At 52.0% G+C, this 19,394-nt stretch overlaps 4 protein-coding genes across 4 annotated transcripts; 3 read left to right on the plus strand and 1 right to left on the minus strand.

Moving 5' to 3' along the window:
• Window positions 1-5,465: 5,465 nt before the first annotated feature.
• Window positions 5,466-6,187, plus strand: CDEST_01273 (uncharacterized protein; the record flags this gene model as incomplete). Its single annotated transcript, XM_062917432.1, has 2 exons — window positions 5,466-6,003; window positions 6,168-6,187. 2 exons carry the CDS (start codon window positions 5,466-5,468, stop codon window positions 6,185-6,187), a joined length of 558 nt encoding a protein of 185 aa, XP_062773483.1.
• Window positions 6,188-8,642: 2,455 nt separating this feature from the next.
• CDEST_01274 (Putative basic-leucine zipper domain-containing protein) lies at window positions 8,643-10,635 on the plus strand. The gene is made up of 2 exons (XM_062917433.1): window positions 8,643-8,990; window positions 9,057-10,635. The coding sequence occupies exons 1-2, from the start codon at window positions 8,968-8,970 to the stop codon at window positions 10,024-10,026; spliced, it is 993 nt and encodes a 330-aa protein (XP_062773484.1). The 5' UTR covers window positions 8,643-8,967; the 3' UTR covers window positions 10,027-10,635.
• A 1-nt stretch (window position 10,636) lies between these two features.
• On the plus strand, window positions 10,637-13,999 carry CDEST_01275 (Putative zn(2)Cys(6) fungal-type DNA-binding domain-containing protein). Its single transcript, XM_062917434.1, has 3 exons — window positions 10,637-11,877; window positions 11,937-13,155; window positions 13,217-13,999. The coding sequence occupies exons 1-2, from the start codon at window positions 11,327-11,329 to the stop codon at window positions 12,136-12,138; spliced, it is 753 nt and encodes a 250-aa protein (XP_062773485.1). The 5' UTR covers window positions 10,637-11,326; the 3' UTR covers window positions 12,139-13,155; window positions 13,217-13,999.
• A 2,519-nt stretch (window positions 14,000-16,518) lies between these two features.
• Window positions 16,519-19,280, minus strand: CDEST_01276 (Putative cation/H+ exchanger, sodium/solute symporter superfamily; the record flags this gene model as incomplete). Its single annotated transcript, XM_062917435.1, has 2 exons — window positions 16,519-18,963; window positions 19,059-19,280. 2 exons carry the CDS (start codon window positions 19,278-19,280, stop codon window positions 16,519-16,521), a joined length of 2,667 nt encoding a protein of 888 aa, XP_062773486.1.
• Between the last annotated feature and the right edge of the window lie 114 nt (window positions 19,281-19,394).

Consider the following 19,394-nt stretch of genomic DNA (forward strand, 5'->3'; position numbering starts at 1 on the left):
TTCTTCCTACTTCAACCAAGAGCAGTCAGACTCCGATAGGGACACCGAACACAGTTCTGATTCCTCGTCCTTCTATGCTGCCCCAAACAGCGCTCCAGCAATAAGTCTATATGCTGGTTTTCCACTCCGGAACAGTGTTATCGTCGACTCTGGGACTGGATTCCACATCTGCAACGATCGCTCTAGAATGAAGGATCTAGACTTCAGCCATTCAACAGAGTTCACTACTGGAGGAGGAAGAATGACAGCTATCGCTCGCGGGACTATGAAGATCCGCCCTAACCAAGGTGGTCTCAGGAAGAAAGGGTTTATCGTACGGGATGCCTGGTATTGCCCAGACTACCCTGTAACCCTCATTGGAGCTGAGCCCCTGAAGGAAAAAGGCCTGATCTTCACGGTTCGCCATCCAGGACTTGAGACCAGAACAGGAGAGGTCCTGTACCACACACCTTGGAAACATGGTCAATATCTCCTGGAGTACCACAATCATGACTCGACTATTGCTCAAGCTTCATCCTTCAACAACAATGACACCTCGACGTCAATCCCAACAAATCCAACCCCTGATAAACATGTTAGCTTCGTTCTTTCAGACGCCCAGCCTGCTGTAAAGCGAGGTCAACCTAATTCTAGGGATCCCCTTACGCCCTCCAATGCAGAGGCCATGATCTGGCACGAACGTCTCGGCCATCCAAGTGCGAAAGCTCTCGAGCATCTGCTCAAGAACAGCCGGGGAATCAAGATTCAGGGGGTGACGACCATCGAATGCGAGGCTTGCAGCACAGGCAAGGCGATTCGTAAAGTCTCAAGAAGGAGGCCTGACCACAATCCGACCGCCCCAGGAGATTACGTCTCCATAGACTTCTTCACACTGAGAAGGACCTATAATGGTGAGAAGATCGTTCTGCTCGTAAGGGACGAATGGAGTGGGTTTACATGGGTCCGGTTCCTCAATTCTCGTAAGGAGGGACTCCAGGCGATCATTCAGATGGCCACATTTCTTGAGCAACAATACCACTTCAAACTCTCGATCCTTCGCCTTGATTGGGAAACAGCTCTTCGAAATGCCTTCGACTTGTGGGCAGCAGATAACGGCAAGCTTATTGAGCGATCTGCAGCCTATACTGGGGCTCAAAATCCAGCAGAGAAGGCTGGTGAGATTCTCTTCAAGATCACCAGGGCCCTACGATATCAATCACGATTCCCAGAGGAATTAGCCCCTGAACTTGTGAGAGCTGCAAATTATCTCAGCAACAGAATGCCCCGCAAGAGGCACGCTTGGCAAACCCCAGAGGGATTGATCAATTCTTGGCTCAACTCTAGGCCCTGGACTACTCATCAGAGAGCTGAGCTCCCCCAACTTGCTCATCTACGACGATACGGCTGTAAGGCCTACCCTCTCACTGCAACATACCTTAGAGGGGAAGAGAAGGCGAAAAAGACCGAGCCTAGAGCCCACGTTGGGTATCTCTGTGGTTATGACAGTACCAACATCTATCGCATCTGGGTCCCAGCCATCAACAAGGTCATGAGGACTAGGGACGTCACATTCGACGAAACGAAGCTATACGACCCCAGCCAGGAGGATACCAGTCTCCTTCATCGAACGGAGCTAGAGAGAGTTTTCTCTATTTTGGAGATTCCGATTCCTGATCCTCAGAGTGAAGATCTCCCCTTGGATTCACGACTGTGGAATGACGAAGACCTCTGGCATCATTCAGCTGCTGCAGTTGGACCAAGGGATGCCAGGGAACAGTGCTTCGACCAACAGCGAGAGCCTCAACTGCCTACTCCTACTGGTTCTCCAGGAACACAACTTCAGGAGTCACACACTCCTTCAGTTGAGGGGGTGGAAGAGCATGTTTTAACCTATACAGACCCAGAAGAAGAGACAGTTACTCAGCAACTGTCACTACAAACAACTTCAGACTCAGATCAACCTTTCATTCAGGACCCTCCTACTCCTGAGTCAACAACCCATGAAGAGTCACCCACTCCGGATACTGCAATTCAGGATCGCTCGCCCTCCACCTCATCATCATCCTTAGCAACGACCGCTGAGTCAACAATCCACGTCGCTGATTCTTCGGATGCTCCACCTCCTACTATAGGTACAGGGAGACCAAAAGGACGACCAAGAGGAAGTCGCAATAACTCTATTTACAATCGGGAAACGCCAATTGGTCAAACCAATCATCAACCAGAGGCAGCTACAAGATCCTCTCGCCGACTTAAGGATAGATCTTCATCAATCAGATCTTCCTTCTTCCAATTGACCGATTCAGCCAAGGAAAAGGATAGATGGGACGACTTCGCTCATGATCTAGGTCAAATTCATCGCAGAGACCTCCCCTCACCTCCCCAGAAATACTCCGAAGCAAAAGAGCACAAGTTCTGGCCCAAGTGGCTGGCGGCAATGAACGTGGAATATCGAACAGTCTGGAAGAAGGGCACCTTCGAGCTTACCAGACTGGAAGACGTCAATCAGAAGATCCATCGAATTCTTCCTCTCAAATGGGTATATACCTACAAATTCGACAAGCATGGATTTCTCAAGCGATTCAAAGCAAGGATCTGTGTTAGAGGAGATCTTCAACCACTCAATGGGCTGGAAACCTACGCATCGACACTCGCTGGAAGATCATTTCGCAGCGTGATGGCCCTTGTGGCACGTTTCAACCTAGAGACGATGCAGCTTGATGCTGTAAATGCCTTCACTAACGCTACTCTTGATGAACTGGTTTATGTCTGGTTCCCTCCGGGCTACAGCAGGCCGGGATCCTGCCTCATCCTTCGCAAGGCACTCTATGGTCTGAGGAGAAGCCCTCTTTTGTGGCAGAAGAGCCTCTCCGACACTCTCAAGAGACTTGGACTTGCTCCCCTTGATGAGGACGACTGTATCCTCATTGGCAAGGGAGTCCTAGTCTTCTTCTTTGTTGACGATATTGCGGTGATCTATCGTAAGAAAAACGAAAAGATGGCCGAGCAAGTCGTCAAGGGACTTCAAGAGATCTACGAGATGAAGATCATGGGAGAAATGAACATCTTTCTAGGCATACGAGTCATCAGAGACCGCAAGGCTGGCAGGCTTTGGCTCAGCCTTGATAACTACATTGCCAAGGTCTGTGACGAATTCGGAGCCAACAAGAGGAAGAAGCCAACCGGGACGCCAATGGCTGCCGATAATCTTGTTCCTAATGATCAGCAAGCAACTACAGCAGAAATCCATCACTACCAGCGACTCATTGGATCCCTAAACTATGCAGGAGTCGTTGGAAGACCAGACATCTCTAGAACTTCATCTAGACTCTCTGAATTCCTCACCAACCCATCAGCCAACCACAAGAAGGCAGCCGACGCTTGCCTTGACTACCTCGATCATACTCGTTATCTCGCGATCGAATACAACTCTCAAGGACCAGGAACTCTCTTCTGTGCCTCAGATGCCTCCTTTGCTGACGACCTCGCAACTCGCAAGAGCACCCAAGGGTATATGATGATGATGTTTGGTGGCCCTATTGGCTGGAGGTCATCTAAGCAACGTCGCGTTGTTACCTCGAGTACTGAGGCTGAGCTGGTCGCCCTCACGCAAGCTGCAAAGGAATACAAGGCCACTATCCGACTAGTCGAACAACTTCAGCTTGATCTTGATGGTGACTACTCTCTCCAGTGCGACAACCAAGCAACCTTGAGACTCCTCACCACCGAGAGACCTCAAGTGACTAGCAAGCTTCGTCATATCAATATCAGCAATCTTTGGCTTCGTCAGGAAGTCAGGGATGGTCTCATCAACTTCAACTGGATCAAAACCAATGAGATGGTCGCAGACGGACTCACCAAAGCACTGCCAGCTCAGAAGCACTGCCGATTTCTAGCCCAGCTAGGTATGGCAAACGTTGAGCAACAAGTCAAGGCTCTCAGAGAAGCCGAGATAGCTCAGGCAGCTTAGATGCTTGGGTAGGATGATCTGCAGACCAGATCAGCAGTGGTCACAACACCACACGACTTGATCAAGGGAAATCCCAATCTTGGGTCTTCAACACTACATTACCCTACCTTCTGTCGCTCTCGCTAATCGTCAGTTATCAAAAGCTCTGCTTTATCCAGAGACACAACTTCAACAGTTGCTTCTCTGAGGGGGTGTGACAGAATCCATGCATGCTTCTATGCGAGTCATGGACATAACCCATCCAGGATGGTCTGACTGTACTTAAACAGGCCAGCCTGTCATTTCCACCTGGCCCTAGCTCTGGAACAGTTATTAGGATAGCATTAGGCCCACAAGCCTGTGGTGATCCCATCCACTCTTTAGTACGAATAAGACACTCTTTTCTGCTCACTCATATATGCATATTCCGCTGGCCACCCTGACTAACCGTCAGAGAGCTCGCAACCATTTACCTCACCTCGGACACCAGCCCCTAGATAGCTTCCTCCCTTCGTCACACAGAAATAGGATAATATACAACAACCGTATTATCCCTTCGTCGCTCACGTTACCGTATATGGTATATCGAATTTCCTATGCTTCCAACACTGATCAGTAACTAATTTCACAGATTAACTAATACCACAGATCAGCAAGGTTAGCAGAAGAGACGACAGCACGTGTTGGAGCCACCGGTCAATCTAGACGGACCGATATCTCGATATCCCTAGCTGAGCGCGTCTGTCACGCAGCGAATATCGCCGAGACCTCGCAATAAGAGTACTGAAGGAACCAGCGGCCTCGTCAGTACGGGCTCTTTGCTCCCAGCGAAAGTCAACCCTTCGACCTTTCAGTTCACATCAACAACCCTCTTTTTCACTGTCTTCGCCAGATACGTCAACATCCATCATTTTCAGCAACTGCCGCTATTATCCCGTTGTAGCGACTTCAGCAAGCTCAATTTTTGCTCCCGCGACCTCACCTTAGCAACTATACGAAATATCGCACTATATAGACCCTTGGCTGCCTCCGCTGCTCTCCAGAAGACACTGCGCTGCCTCAACTGCCTTCCGCGAGGCTATTGACTGCCTAGAAACTACCCTCCAACAAGCCGTCTGCTGCCTCAAAGCTGCCCTCCAACGACCTCCCGCAGGCAATGAGAAAGAAGATTTTTGTATCTACCCATCTTCCGTCAATTTCGTCAACTTTACCCTCCTTCACTATCGACCTGGTTGCCCTCGTTGAGAGGAAGGCCTGTGAGGCAAGAACACTTCACAAAACTTCTTCCTTGACAAACATTTCCTTACTTTCGCGCCTTCTCACCCTATCTCGATTTCCCCCATTCGGACGAACAGGACACTAGTGGATTGACATTGGTTGGAACTTTGTTGGAAGTTCTCAATAAGGTGACCAGCGGTAGAGCGTCTAACGAACGTATACGCCTCTAACGCTTTTGCTGGAGAGAAACGCCCGTGATCGAGACGTATTTAGGCTAGGCTACCTGTCTGTTGAGAACAAAAACAATATCACAACAGACATGGTAACCTCTGCCAACACGTCATATGTCGCGTCAGGTATCGAGCAGACGGAAGTAGAGATGAAGACCCCCTTTCAGGTCCCTCTTGCCCTATGCAGCTACGTTGACCTAGACGCATGGGGTGATTGGGCTATCTTCGACCCAGACGACGAAGAAAACACCCACAAGACGATTGCCTCTTTCGTCCTCTTCCTGCTAGAGGTGTACAAGCAGGAGGACCTTGCTGGCCAAGAGCTTTGGTCACGTTTCCGCAGCGATTTCGAAGGATGGACAACAGCTACGTTTCGCAAGGCTGTCTCAGCGATACTGAAGCTGCTGCGCGACTTCCTACTATATCGAGGGGTCTGGATACCTATAGATAACTCCCAGATACGCAACAATCTTCTCAGAGTCGTCCAAGAGAATGACTATCACGTCTGGACAGAAGAAGAAATCCAAGATACCAGCAAAAGGAGCCCTATCTTCAGAACACTCGCTCTCAACTCCAACTTCGTCGAAGATCTCCAGGCCCAGCCCTTGACTGTTGAAGATATCAGACGTCAACAGGCTGCCCTCCATCAGATGAAAGCTCCAGATGACGACCTATTCGAACGACCCTTGCCTTCTGCTGACAATAGCAAGCAATTTACACTTTGGCCTTGTTGGTATGCAAACCGACGATACGATCGGGCGAACTGATGCCTCGTTTTCTCAAGCAACTAGTTCCTCCCAAGGCCGCATAGGTACGAAAACACAATACCGATAGAAACATGATAATTAACCCCCGGCATAGGTGTCGTGCCCAATACAGGTACACATACGGCCCAGTCCAAGTGGTTCAGACCAGAGACAAGCACGTGGAAGAATTGAGGGAGATGTCTCGGAGATACGTGCTAGCTAGGATTGCGATGCTGCAGCCGAGCAGTAGCTTACGTGTACGGACGAGACCCCGGTGCCATCGGAGACTGTGCCATGCAAGTCATGTCATCCTCCATGTAAATTAGCGGAGGAAGAGCATGTGTGTGTTGAGGCAAACCGCAAGCTTGCCTCTACGGCAGTGGCCACAAAAATACATCGAAAAAGTACGCATCGGACGCAAGGGCTAGGTCAAACGTGGAAGCTTCAGCTGCGCAGATGGTCTGTCTAGACCTCCCTCTGAACGATCAACGTTGGCCGACTGTCTCACAGGAATAAGAAGCAACCGCTGTGGCGGCATTTGGGAGAAAGGTACCGAACCCCAGCTTGGCCCACATGGCGTGGTCCATGGCAAAAGATAAACACAGGTGTCGCAATCCTGGATATAAAGCAAGGTCGGTATGTCCGCCTCTTCTGTGGTAGTAGTTCTGGCCCCGGGGTTCAGGGGTGTCTGTCCACTTGGCTCATTGGCATGCGGCACCGGAGATAACTCCCGCGCTGATGACAGGCTGACTGCTGTTGGGTGGAGTAAAATGATGAGACGCCGCTAGCTAGCACTTTACGGCCTTTCACATTTGAACTTGGCAAGTGTCGTTTACTTGCCGCAATCCCGTCACTAGCTTACGCTGTGTAACGTACATAGGTATCATTGGATTGCAAGGGACTGTTTCCTACCCTCAGTGTGAGCTTTTCTCCTCGTTGCTTGGTTCCTGTAAACCATCTGGCGCGCGCGGGGTTAGGCAGACAATAACACTCGGCCGCTTATGTTAGATCTGCGTTACACCCGCGGGCATCCGCACAGGCCTGGGGCGCACTTGCTGCCGTAAAGCGCCTTTGATACGCCTAGACGTTGCGATTCGAACTCGGCGCGAGAGGACAGTCAGTTGAGACCTGATGGTGATTGTGCTAGCATGTACGGGCATCGGCGGTAGCCGAATCGGTATGATGGGATGGCGATAGGCGCCACACTTCAAGCGACGTTGTGGGTCCGGTGAAGCCGGGCAGACTTGGCTGTTATCGGTAGATGAGAAGGCTGCGTTTAATCAATCGCCCGAGTTTTACAAACAAGTGAGCGTCGTCGGAGAGGGATATCCGAAGTCTAGGACATGTGTGGCGGTAAGAAGAATGGCAGTTGGACGAGACGGCAGGTGTAAGTGAAGCAGATGAAGGATGGATGCATCTTGATTGAAGCTGAGTAAAGGGGCGAGATAATCAGGCTCTAAGTGCAAATAACAAACTCCTGAGACTGATGGTGTTGAAAAGTCGGCGAGGTAGGCCACTCGGGTTGCTGGCCCTTTTGCTTAAACCCGGCAGAACGGGGTCAAGGTGAGCGAGAGATGGAGGTCAGTTTTAAGGAATAGAGGGGCATCTCCAATGCGTTATGGCCCTGCCTATCTGTTAGCACCTCTCCGCGGGGCTGCAGGTAAGCCAGGCCATATCTGTATCTGTATCAGCAATGATCTGGAAGATGGAGGGGGGAAATGAAGAATCGGAGCAAGAAGAAAAGAAGAGAAACATAAAAGAGAAACAGCAGATTCATGGGGGAAGGGAGGAGGGGAGAGAGGTTAGCGCGCCGGAGCTTTCCCCGCAGCCAATCACAAGGGCGACCCTTTGGGAAGATGCTGATTGGCAATCTTCCCAGTCTACGGATAGACATGCAACACCAGCCTGCCAACAGTCGACTTCCGTCTATATTTTCTTCGCCCTACCACGCCGCCCTATTACCTGCATGAGGTACAGCTTCAGTACCTAAGCTCTGCGACTCCCCAACCGAATGGCGTTTCACGTATCTCGGACCCTTTCTCCTTGACTGGCTAATCGGACCCTATTCCGTACCGCATGTCTCGCAACCACGCTCTTTCGCTCCGTAGTCGTCTGCTCACTTCACCCGGTGTCTCCCGTTGCCTCATCGTTGCATTCGTTCTCCTTGGGCACCCACCCGCCCCCTGGAAGCAAAAGTGAGTTACCCGGTCGCATCTCTGGACAGGATTTGCCCCCCGCACGCGATTCCCCTCTTCGTCTTGGTCCAGACCACGATGCGCCAGCCATGACAACCCCTGTTGTACGACACACTGACCGGCCGCCGCATGCCTCATACACGTGTAGAGCATGGTAATGTTGGATTAGTATCTGCAGCATCTACCAAAGTCGGTCCGAATGCTATCGTAACGCCTTGGGTGGGCAGTCGCTTCCTTGTCCTTCCTCTCCTTCGTCCCTTGTTGCTCCCATGCGGATCAGTAGACCCATTGTGCCCATCTCGCATGTCCACACCCTTTCCTGGCCACCAGGGTCTGGTCAAATATGCCCTCGCCCGCCCCCCAGTCCTTCGTCATCACCTCTTATAACCCCTGGATTATTTGCTGCCCGTAACTTTTCACACTGTTTAACTTCGGACTTGTACCTGTACGACAGCAACTGGCCGCGACTCATGGTCTTCGTCCGAACCCATTCTCTGCCCCATCCACCACGTCGCATCTATCTTGATCCCTCATAACTTCTCAGTCATCAAATCTGTCCGTCAGGAGGCCAACACAGCTTTTGCGAGGGTCCCAATTTCGAGTTTGCTTCCGCAGCACCAACTCGAGATCATCTCCTAGGCGGCCCGCTCATGGAGTCTACTATCCTATATTTGTGCGACTCTCACCCACAGCCGCGGTTCAGCCCAGGAATACAAGTCAGCTAACACCCATCCGTCAGGGATCAAATGGCTCAGTCTGGTTATCCCGGCTTAGCCCCGCTGGTCGATGCACGACACATGTCCCTATCTCTTTATGACATGTCACTGCCGGAGCAGACGCCCTTCTTGTCTCCCACCGACGACTACCATCTCTATCAGCAGTGGACTGGACCGGATTACTATATTTTTGAGCCAGTAGTCTCTCCTGGCAACTCTGCAGGATCGAAACATTCGATTTATTGGGAGGTGGAACGACCCAGCTATCAGTCGTCAGAGGCGGCCACAACGACGACGCCGGGTTACTCGGCTGTCAGCTGGGCGACACGGTCCGAAGACAGGTCCTCGTACCAAGAGCTTCTGCAAAATCTCCAGCAACCGCAACCAGCAGTCTTCAGCCAGCCGCCGCAATGTCCAACACCGGCTGCCTCCCCTCTTGCCATGGACGCAGCCTGGAAGCCTGCTACCAGCAGTCGAACCCGGCCAGAGCCAGAGTCTAGGGCCACCACAACGAAGAAGAAAGCAACGATATCGGTAGAAGAGCCACCGCAACCGCATCGTTCGTCGACGGCCCAACACCGCACCAAGAGGGCACGCGTTGAAGCTGGCAGCGAACCATTTCCCGTCACCCCGATTTCGTGTGTCAAAGGCGATAACAAGGGCGAAGACAGCGACATTTCTCGGGCGCTGCGAAGCCCGGAAAGAAAGAAGACACATCGCGTCAAGAATCGAGTGGCCGCCAAGCGCTGCCGCGAGAAGACGAAGCAGTACGAGACGGAACTGGCTAATAAAGAGAAGCAGGTCACGCAGAAACGCGTGTACCTGGACGCTTGCGTGACTGCTCTCAAGAACGAGGTGCTCGCGCTTAGGAACCAGATTCTCGATCATGGCAACTGCGACTGCGAGATGATCCAGGGGTACATTGCGAGGACGGCCAGCAGTGTCGGCTACAACGGGCACCGAGCCCCCGCAATGCTGCCGCCGTCGACATGAAGCTGGACACGAAAACGAGAGAGAAGCATTGCGACGTCTGATACCGCATTGCTCTGGGGCGGTGCTGAGAGGAGGGCGCTCGAGGCAACGGAAAGCACAAGCACGAGGCCAGCGGTCTGTTCGGAGGGAGACATGTCCTTACCAAAAGACTTACGGATGCGGATGCGGATGCGGATGGCGTCTGATGTAAGATGCCAGTCAGCGTTGAAGCCGCCTCGTCTGGACTCGACGTGCCCAGTCGACTGAGTTGTGTTTTCGCTCCTCCTTTTCTCCCACGTCCCTGCTTGGCCGCATTCTTCGTCTATTCAAAAAACGGCTTCTCCGTCGCTGGGAAGGGACCTGCTGACATCGACAGGCAGAGGGTGCCTGACGCTTTAGCAAAGTTTCGATAGGTCTAGCTGGCTTGCTGCGGCTTCCTTGCCTTGGCCGTAGCTGAACGGATGCCATAGCTGCATGCTCACAGCAGATGGCCTGGCCTGGCCACTACCGCCAGACGAGAGTCCATGGGACTTGGACCACTCTACAAGGCTTAACTTTAAGCCTTGATTGGTTTTTTTGTTCTTTCATTGTTAGAGGCATCTGTTTCATTTCTTTTTTTCCCCTTTTCGGGGTATGTTGTTTAGTTCGGTCTTCTCACAATCGCCGGAAGGCCCGTTGTGTGAGCATGCCGACGGCGCCGGAACAATCCGAGCCCCCCCAAGCCCAGCGCCATCGCCAGCACCAGCACCCAGCGACTGCTGCACCTGAGCGCGGGAGTTTGGCAAAAGAAAGAGCAGCAGCCACCGCTGCGGCGGCCTTTCGGTCCATTTCGTCATACCCTTACCTGACAGGCCTCCCTCCAAAGCAATTCCATCCGCACACATGCGGCAGCATCTCAACGTCTTCAGGGACCGAGTCGACCAAACCGACACGACGGGACAATTTCCAAAGCAGAAGACTCGAAACTCCGAGAAACACCCGGGGAGACAACCTTCCAAGAAGAAGACAAAAGAAATCCTCACGGCCGATAGGTCGGTAGTATGACGCGCTCCGCCGTAGACAATCGAGACCATCCAAGCGAAGCGAGCGGATCAGCTGCTCTTGTGGTTGCGGCCCGCTCCGGCACTGACTCCGGCTCAGGTTCTGCCCTCCTTCTCCCTCGATTCGTCCATCCGCACGCCTATTCCGATAACTGTTGGCGAGCGGCGCTGATCACGCCGTCCCGGCTACTACACGCCTGCGACTCCTATCACCAGTCAGTCCTTGGCGATCCCGGTCGCCCGCCAGGCCTGCCCGTGTTCTCCCTGCGCTCAAGGTCACGATGAAACCTCAGCGACAGATTCTACCCGCAGGCCCGTCAGCAGCCAGCGGCGCCTCACCAGAACAGGGGTCGACCCCGCAATCCGCTACCGGAATCTCCTCAAGTGCTCCTAGACGCCGTCTCCATACAAAGATTGCTTGCACCTCATGTCGTCGGAGGAAATTAAAGTGCGATGGCCAGCGTCCCGTGTGCTCCCTATGTGCCAGCATGGGCCGTACAAGGTGTGAGTACGATGCCGGCCCAAGCGTTACTCGCTTTGCAGCTCTCAAAACCAAGTACGAGGAACTGCAGCGCCGCGTCACCCTCTTCGAAGAACTCTTCCGCCTGCTATCGATGCGCTCAGCGGCCGAGTCCGTCGAACTCATCAGCCGCATGCGCACCGCCAACATCGAAACGGACCTCGAAGACCTCGTCAAGTTCATCAAGAACGCCGACTTGTTGATGCAACTGGCCTCCGACCAGCCGGACCAGACCGCCTCGGGAGAGTCAGATGTCGACATGCACCTCCCAATCATGTCCCTGGACGACATATCCTCTCTTCTCGAGCTTTTGTAATATGATCAAGTCCTCAACTCCCTCTGAGCTTCTAAGACTGATAGCAAGACACCAGAAAACCGGCCGTTTCTAAACTCGACGCCTCAGCCCGGACTGTTTTAATGGACACGATTAGACATGACATAGATGTTTTCACCTCACACGAAGGCTGTCGATCAGGCTCCGCGGAAACAGTGAAGCCGGAAGGAATGCCGGACGGAGAGGCACACGCAGAGATGGACAGCGGACGATCCCAGATACAAAGGGGTCTTTTTTAAGCGCCAACTTAATGATGACTTGACGAGACCGAACTGGGGCGCGCGTACTAATTGCCTTGAGAGATTGGCGCATTCCTGTATGACGGCCGCGAGATAATGGTTTCATGAAAAAGCGGCGGTGGGTCAGCCTCAGATGGCACGAGAGCTTGATCGGTGAACTCCGCGCATACAGACCACGAAGGCGAAGCAGGCTGCGGGCTTGGGAAACTACAGGGTTGTGTGATAGGGCATGATGATTCCTTCTGCAATCGGTTCCGGCTTCCCAAGAGCCAGTATTTGTTTTTCACTCTCCCAACGAGCAACATCTGAATACGTCAATTGGATAGGTGTCTTGATCTAGGATGTCCGACAAGCACGTCCACTCGCTGATTGTTGACGTCATAAACCTGCCTGGAAGAAAAACGCGGTTGAAGCACAATAGTTAAATAATGCTCGCCCCCCGAAAAAAGCACTTCAAATTGGTGAAACGATACCCAGCACCTACCCCTCAATACCCGCCTGTTCCCAGGGCTGAACATCTATTCATTCCTTGCCTACCAATTTGTGTCTTGTGCACCAAACACTTTGAAAGCATCTGTCTACATGGCTGCATCCGAATACAAGAAGTCTATTGCCCCAAGTGGACTTCTTACATCTTTATCTGCGAAGTTTGCCCCTGATAAACCTGCTCCCCGCCGATCTATTGGTCAATTGGACACCAAAGAGCCCATTAATCAAACTTGGCCCGGTATGCGCCTCGCAGATGCTGGTCTGGTAGAGGTATCCTCGTCGGCAAAGCGCCGTCGGATTGATCTTGGGACGGTTGAGAACCAAGACTTCGACAGTCATGTCATGGAGGGACTCAGTGAGTTAGAGGATCGCTTGCGAAGTGTCACCAGATGTCAGCTTTCACTCCTTCAAACGAGCGCCATATTTCAAAACAAAAGTGGAAGTCATCCTGAGGATCATGTTCTCAGATCACGTTCTCAGACTCCACCAACACCATTGTCAAGCGTTAGCTAGAGGATGGTGATGCCGGTATGCCCCCTCGCCACTGTATTTCGACCTAAGGATCGGTTGGTACTGATGTAGCCTGAAGGAACCCCCCCCCCCCGGGTTTAAGGAACTGGGCGGGCAGAGAATTAAGCATGCAGGAAAACGGCATAAAGATTTTGGCTTTTGGAACGGGAGAACTATGGGCAAGTCACGTAATTAGTGGCCAATGTCCGGAGGAGCGATGTGAACGTGGCGAAGTCGAAGCCCCCAGTTCAGAAAACCCCGTCAAATAATCCTGCAATGGGCGTTCTTGTGTTTGCGGAGGTGGGGCGGGATTGAAGACTGGGACAGGTAGACTGAACTCCACTCTTTGCAGATTAAGTTGTCGTTTTAATTGATGATTGGTCCAAAAACACCATCTGGAGCACGGAACAACTTCCGAAGGGCCAGTAAGTGTTCAGGCTGACCAATTAACAATGACGGTCTCCGTGTTGCATGCGAAGCTGATGATCCACTATTAGTGGACCACCGACATGGAGGGGTTCAACTCATTGAAAGGGCCGTGACCCTGTCTACTCCGAAAAGGGGTTCTTCGGACTGGCAGTCCAGGTCAGTCAGGCAGACAGAGGAGGCACTGCAGATCTCCTGGCTTCCATCAGCGTTCGCACACTGCAAGCCGTGTTCTCCCTTTGTAACATCGAGCGGCCAATTCGCCACCGTGTCGCAATTATAGGCATTGTCCTGCCAGTGAAAGGACCCTATCTGGTTTGTCTTGGGCTTGCTTGTGCATGCTAGCTTTCCTGCCGTCACCCCGTTTCCCCGATTTGCCCATTGAATTTCAATCATTTTCTCGACTCCACTGCCTTTGACCACCTCGTCCCGAATTTGTTCAAGAAGAACATGGTTTCCCACGTGTCGAATCCATGTTCGAGGAAGATACCAACATACTGTATGATACCCAACTCTGCGAATATACTTTCAAGTTGCGCCATGATCAGGGTTTAAAGCTGTGCCCCGAGATGATATGTTCGGTTTTCTGGCGTCGCGGTAGCGAATCGAGTGAAAGTGACCCGAGCTCTGAGGTATGAGGCACCGATGCGGACTAGGCAGAGAGAGTCAGCTCGGCTTTTTGCAGGCGCAATAACGATAGGGAGAAGCAGAAGAGTTGGCGGGAGAAAGCAGGGCGTGTGAAGATGGGAGTGCAGAAGACTCGAAGTATTGTTTGTTCAGGCGAGAAAGGTCTAGGGGTTGGAACAGAGCGAATTCCAGTCTGCTTTGCATGGATTGGACCCGAATCTCGATGTCGAATCCAGCTGCAGTCTAGTGTGCTTCCTAGACAGTCCAGACTCGCACTTCCAAACGTACCATCAGGGCTAGGGCCACGTGCCACGCCTCCATGCCCATGCGGGGAGACGGAGCGGTGGCTCCAAAGGGGATGGATTCCAAGACACCTGAAATCGGTAAATTGTGTCGCGATCGAGAGGTATCGCCTACTAGCTTTACCGCCGCATGCTCACGCGGATGCGTCTAGTGGCCACCGAATGCGGCGTAAGACCACCGAACGGGGATGTTTATTTCGGAGGGAATTCGTATATCGAGCAACAAAATTACATGTGGGCCTACGAAGAGACTGTGTGCAGCTAGATGCGACAATCTACTCGAATGAAAGGTCTTGCCCTTCAGTGCAACATGCCACGCGACTCTGCGCCAAACAAGCAGCGATTCGCTATCTTTCGTTGAAATATTAGGTTCACGGATACCCGTGAACCTCTTTGGGCCCAACGCGGGAAGAGTGCTCAGGGAAGGGCTGACCAAGAGACGGAATAAAACGGAGCCGAAGAACCTATGTACACAAGCGTCCCACACGGACGTAATTCAACCAACCTTAACTTGGCAGCCAGCAATATTGGGCATATTGGTCTATTGCCTGCTAAGCAAGTGATGTGTTGTTGACACTTGTCTGATCTAAAACAAGAAACAGAACAAGGTCCCATAGCCATAATGCCTGTATCCCTCATTGCAATTGGAATCGAGCATGGGTTGAATGAATGCATGACTCGGATATGCGATGTCCAGGTCTGACACACCCCTCAGTAGGAACGGCAGATGTGGCGCGGTGCGTCGCGCAGTCGAGACCCGCGATTGGATGGATGGTGCCGTCAAAACTTTTTCGCGGGCACCCCCAGATCTACAAACGCACCAAGCCAGTAACGACCACCGCACCACCCACTACCGTTTTCGAAGCTAACAAGCTACGCGATGGGTACTGGCGTAAGAAAACTATCCGACTTGACATTGGCTGACGTCGATGAAGAGACAGGACACCGTCCGGCCCATCCGGCCAGCGCTGCCGTCAAAGCAAACAAATCAAATCCAATGGTCCTATTTGTTTATTTGATGCCCTCGGAGCGACCGATTTGCTTGTTTGGCTCAATGTTTGATTTGCTTGGTTCAATTTGAACCTTTTAACGTTGAATGCATGGAATGCTCGGTTTTGCCGCCACTCGCCTTGCCGCCGCCCACTTTGCGGGCGCCAACCTATATATCGGTCTTTGGAGGCGTTCTGTATCCTTTCGACTTGGTCGACATCTCTGAGGGCGGCGGTAAGGCTGATCCAAGGGAAATTGCGCCCCGACGGAGCCAGTTCTTGAGGCACTGAAGATGTTCGAGCGTTGCCGCCGACATAGAGAGTGTCAGGCAGGTGTAAGGTTTATCCTCGTATCAGTGCATTCATTACTAAGCCAAAGCTGGATAAAGATGATGTCCGGCCACGTTAGCAGTATCACATTCGTTTTATCTACTTAGGTCAATTTACACAATATTGCCTCGCTAGCCTGACAAAAGCTCAGTCGACTGGGCACGTCGAGTCCAGACGAAGCGACTTCAACACTGACTGACATCTTGCATCGGACGCCTTCCGCATCCGCAAGTGTTGGTAACTATACCAGGTATCCGTATATACGGCGAGGTGAAGCAACGAAGACTCGTTATATTGGTCTACTTATGATATTGCTTCGTGAGGGGAATAAGAATGGAGGTTATTGCCACCGCCGTTAGAGGCCGATATGTCGCCTTCCGGGCACACGAGTCATTCTGCCGGCGACCGGACAGCTAATGTTCCGACAATAACCCATAGGTACTCCGATCCCCTCCGGCTGGTAGGTGGTAGACTCATGATGTGAAGGCAATTACGGGATCTCATCAAAAACATGTATATTTGTTGCAATATTCCCACTTCTCGTGCTAGGAAAAGAAGGAGAATAATATTGGAGAAATGAATCATCTGCATTGGAAAGTGAAAAAGAACTTGAAAATAAACTACGGGATACACTATTGAGTCTTGCTCCTGTTGCTCCTGCCAAAAGCCACCTGATTCAACCATTCACTACTCGAGCGTGTACTCGATTAGCGTTGCAACGCCTGCCCATCCATGGCGGTATGCTTTGCCTGCACGACCAAGAAGCTCACGTTGGCAACTCCAATTCTCTTTACTTCCATCAAGACACCAAGAGCGATAGACCCAAGCGTCTTCCGCGGATCGGCAATAAACATCTCTCCTGCAGTCCTGTGGTCAGCTTTCCGAGATACGTCGGAACGGCCGAGGATAAATGTGGTATCCCGCTTCTCTCCAGCTTGAAGAGCCAAATACTCGGCAACGATGGCTGAGGAAGTGATATCCTTCGTGACAGTACATGTAACCTTGTTAAAGGTGATGCGTCCGGCGACGGAACTATGGATGTTGGACGTGATCCGTAGGAACTGCATGTTGGTCTCGTCATCGGCGTCGGCGGCGTCGACGATGTTGACCTCGAGGTTCTCGTTCTGTGCGAGCTGGATTCCGAGTTTCACGGCGTAGATGTCGTCGGCAGCGCCCGTGTAGAGGACGCGAACCAGCTTCTTGCCTCGCCTTTCTGCCGAGAAGAACCTGACGGTTGAAATACCCTGGGTGTCAGAAACGTTGATGCCAGATACCTGCCTGGTGAGGTGCCTTGGCTTCTTGGCTCCTGTGCCTGAGCTGTCGGCTTTTCCGAGGAGTGTGGAGTCGATAAATGTAGCCACTGCCGAGATAAGCCTTGCCTTGTCAAAGACGCTGGCCATGAGGTTGGAGAAGTCGCCGGTGCCGATAGGATCTACTCCCTTCGTGGTTGCACTGTAGAAAGAAGGGATCTCGGAGATGGTGCCAGTCTCGCTCCATGGAACGACGATGAGGTCGCTGTTCAGCTTGGTAGCCTGTGTGGCTAATGTATCGGCGAAGGAGTCTTCGGGTACAACGGTAATTTGACCAGAGATGACAACATCTCTTGTTGTGTTGATGGCGGATGTACCAAAAGCCTTGATGATTGGATCCTGGCCAGCGTATCCTTCGATTTCCGAGACCTTCATGGCTGAAGAGTTGCGCTCGCTAAGCCCGACCAGACGTAGGCCGTGGATTCGAAGGAGTTCCTGCGGAGGTGATTCCTCTTCCGGGATTTGCACAGCATGCTCGACGAGACCTTTTTCTCCACCGTGATAACTCTTTTCGGGAGACAAGCTTTGGGGTGATGCAGTGTCCTGGCCGCTGGTGAAAAGAGATATGGTTGACAAAAGACTAGAAAGACCATCCGTGCGAAGATACACTAGCAGTTTGCTAGCAGGCTCTCTCTGATCGTCATCTTCTTTGCTATCGACGTCGTCCTTCTGAGTTGGGGTGCCGTCCCAATTGATCTGGCCCCTCCTCCACAACTCCAGTTTCTGTTGATAAGACGGAGGGTAAAGCCACATGACAAGAGGGGTGGCGGTAAAAGTGGTAACAAGCGCCATAACCACAAAAATGGTGAACATCCTTGTGCTGATAATCTTGGCTTGCAGACCGATGTTCAAAACGATCAGCTCAACATGACCCTTGCAGGACATGAGAGTGCCGATGGTGAGGGATTCACGCCAGACCATGCCGTTCATTCGCGCACCCACACTACCTCCGAGTAACTTGGAAAAGAACGCCAAGAAAATGACGGCGACAACGTATACCCAGGTTTTTTCAGTATCAAGCAAGCCCAAGTTGGTGTTGATGCCGGACCAGGCAAAGAACAGAGGCACGAAGAGGGTCGAAACTAGGTCTTCAATCTTCTCCGTCAGCTTGATGGCGAAACCGCCATCGTGGGGGCAAATAAGGCCGATCATGAAGGCTCCAAAGATGGCATGGACACCAATAATCTTTGTGAAAGATGCGGACGCCAGGACCATGATTAGAGTCAAGCAGACTATCCCTTGCGAGGGACCATGCTCCAAGCTCTTTGTCCGACGAAGCACCCACATGAAGGCAGGCCTCACAACGTAGGCAACCAACAGACAGTATCCAAAAGAGACCAGTAATATCCATAAGGCTGTCACTCCAGCGCCAGAATTGACGAGAGTGACACACAGCGCAAGCAAGATCCAGCCGACGACGTCGTTGGTGACTCCGGAAGTCAGCACGATGACTCCGACGGCGGTGTTGAGTAGCTTCAGGGAAGTCAATATTCGGCAAAGCACAGAGAAAGCTGTGATTGCGAATGCTATGCCGATGAAGAGTGCAAATAATCCAAAGGATATGGGTGTGAGACCTGGGTCATCGCGGAACTCATTGTACAACCCATAGGCCAAGGCAACACCAATGCCGAAGGGTATGGCCATGTCCAAGGTTGCGATGCAAATTGCGGTTCTCCAGTTTCGCAGGAGGTATGATAGGTCGATTTCGAGGCCAACGAGAAAGAGGAAGAGAACAAGACCGATTTGGGCTACGAGTCGGAAAGGTGCCATGGACTCTTTGGGGAAGATGGCTGCAGTAAATGCGGGGATGCGGCTGAAGACAGAAGGTCCGAGAAGAATTCCCTGAGTTGTCCGTGTCAGATTCATATTGAGTATTATGTCGCGGGCGGCGCCGACGACGTGGTGATAAAAAGTTAAGAAATTTCATTGAGACTCACGGTGACAACTTCCGCTATAACTCTCGGCTGTCGAATCAGGCTCAGAGGCCAGTACAGTAGTCTGCTCAGGGAGATCACGATGACGGCCTGAATGATGAACATGACGATTGGGTCCGCGGGGTTGAAGACGGACGGGTTCAGGCCCTCGAAAATGCCACCTTGCGAAGGGGCTCTGCTGCCCGTCGGAATGGGCGTCGCCACTGTGGACGCTGTAGTCGACATGATTGATACTGTTGGAATTTCCGTGTTTCTAAAAGCGAAGAGGCTGCCGCGTTGAAGAACCCTATGTTGGTGTTTCGCAATCTCGACGGCTTCTTCAGACTGGAATGACAGCCG

This window comes from Colletotrichum destructivum, chromosome 1 (genome assembly GCF_034447905.1).
Source record: "Colletotrichum destructivum chromosome 1, complete sequence".
Lineage (NCBI taxonomy): Eukaryota > Fungi > Ascomycota > Sordariomycetes > Glomerellales > Glomerellaceae > Colletotrichum > Colletotrichum destructivum.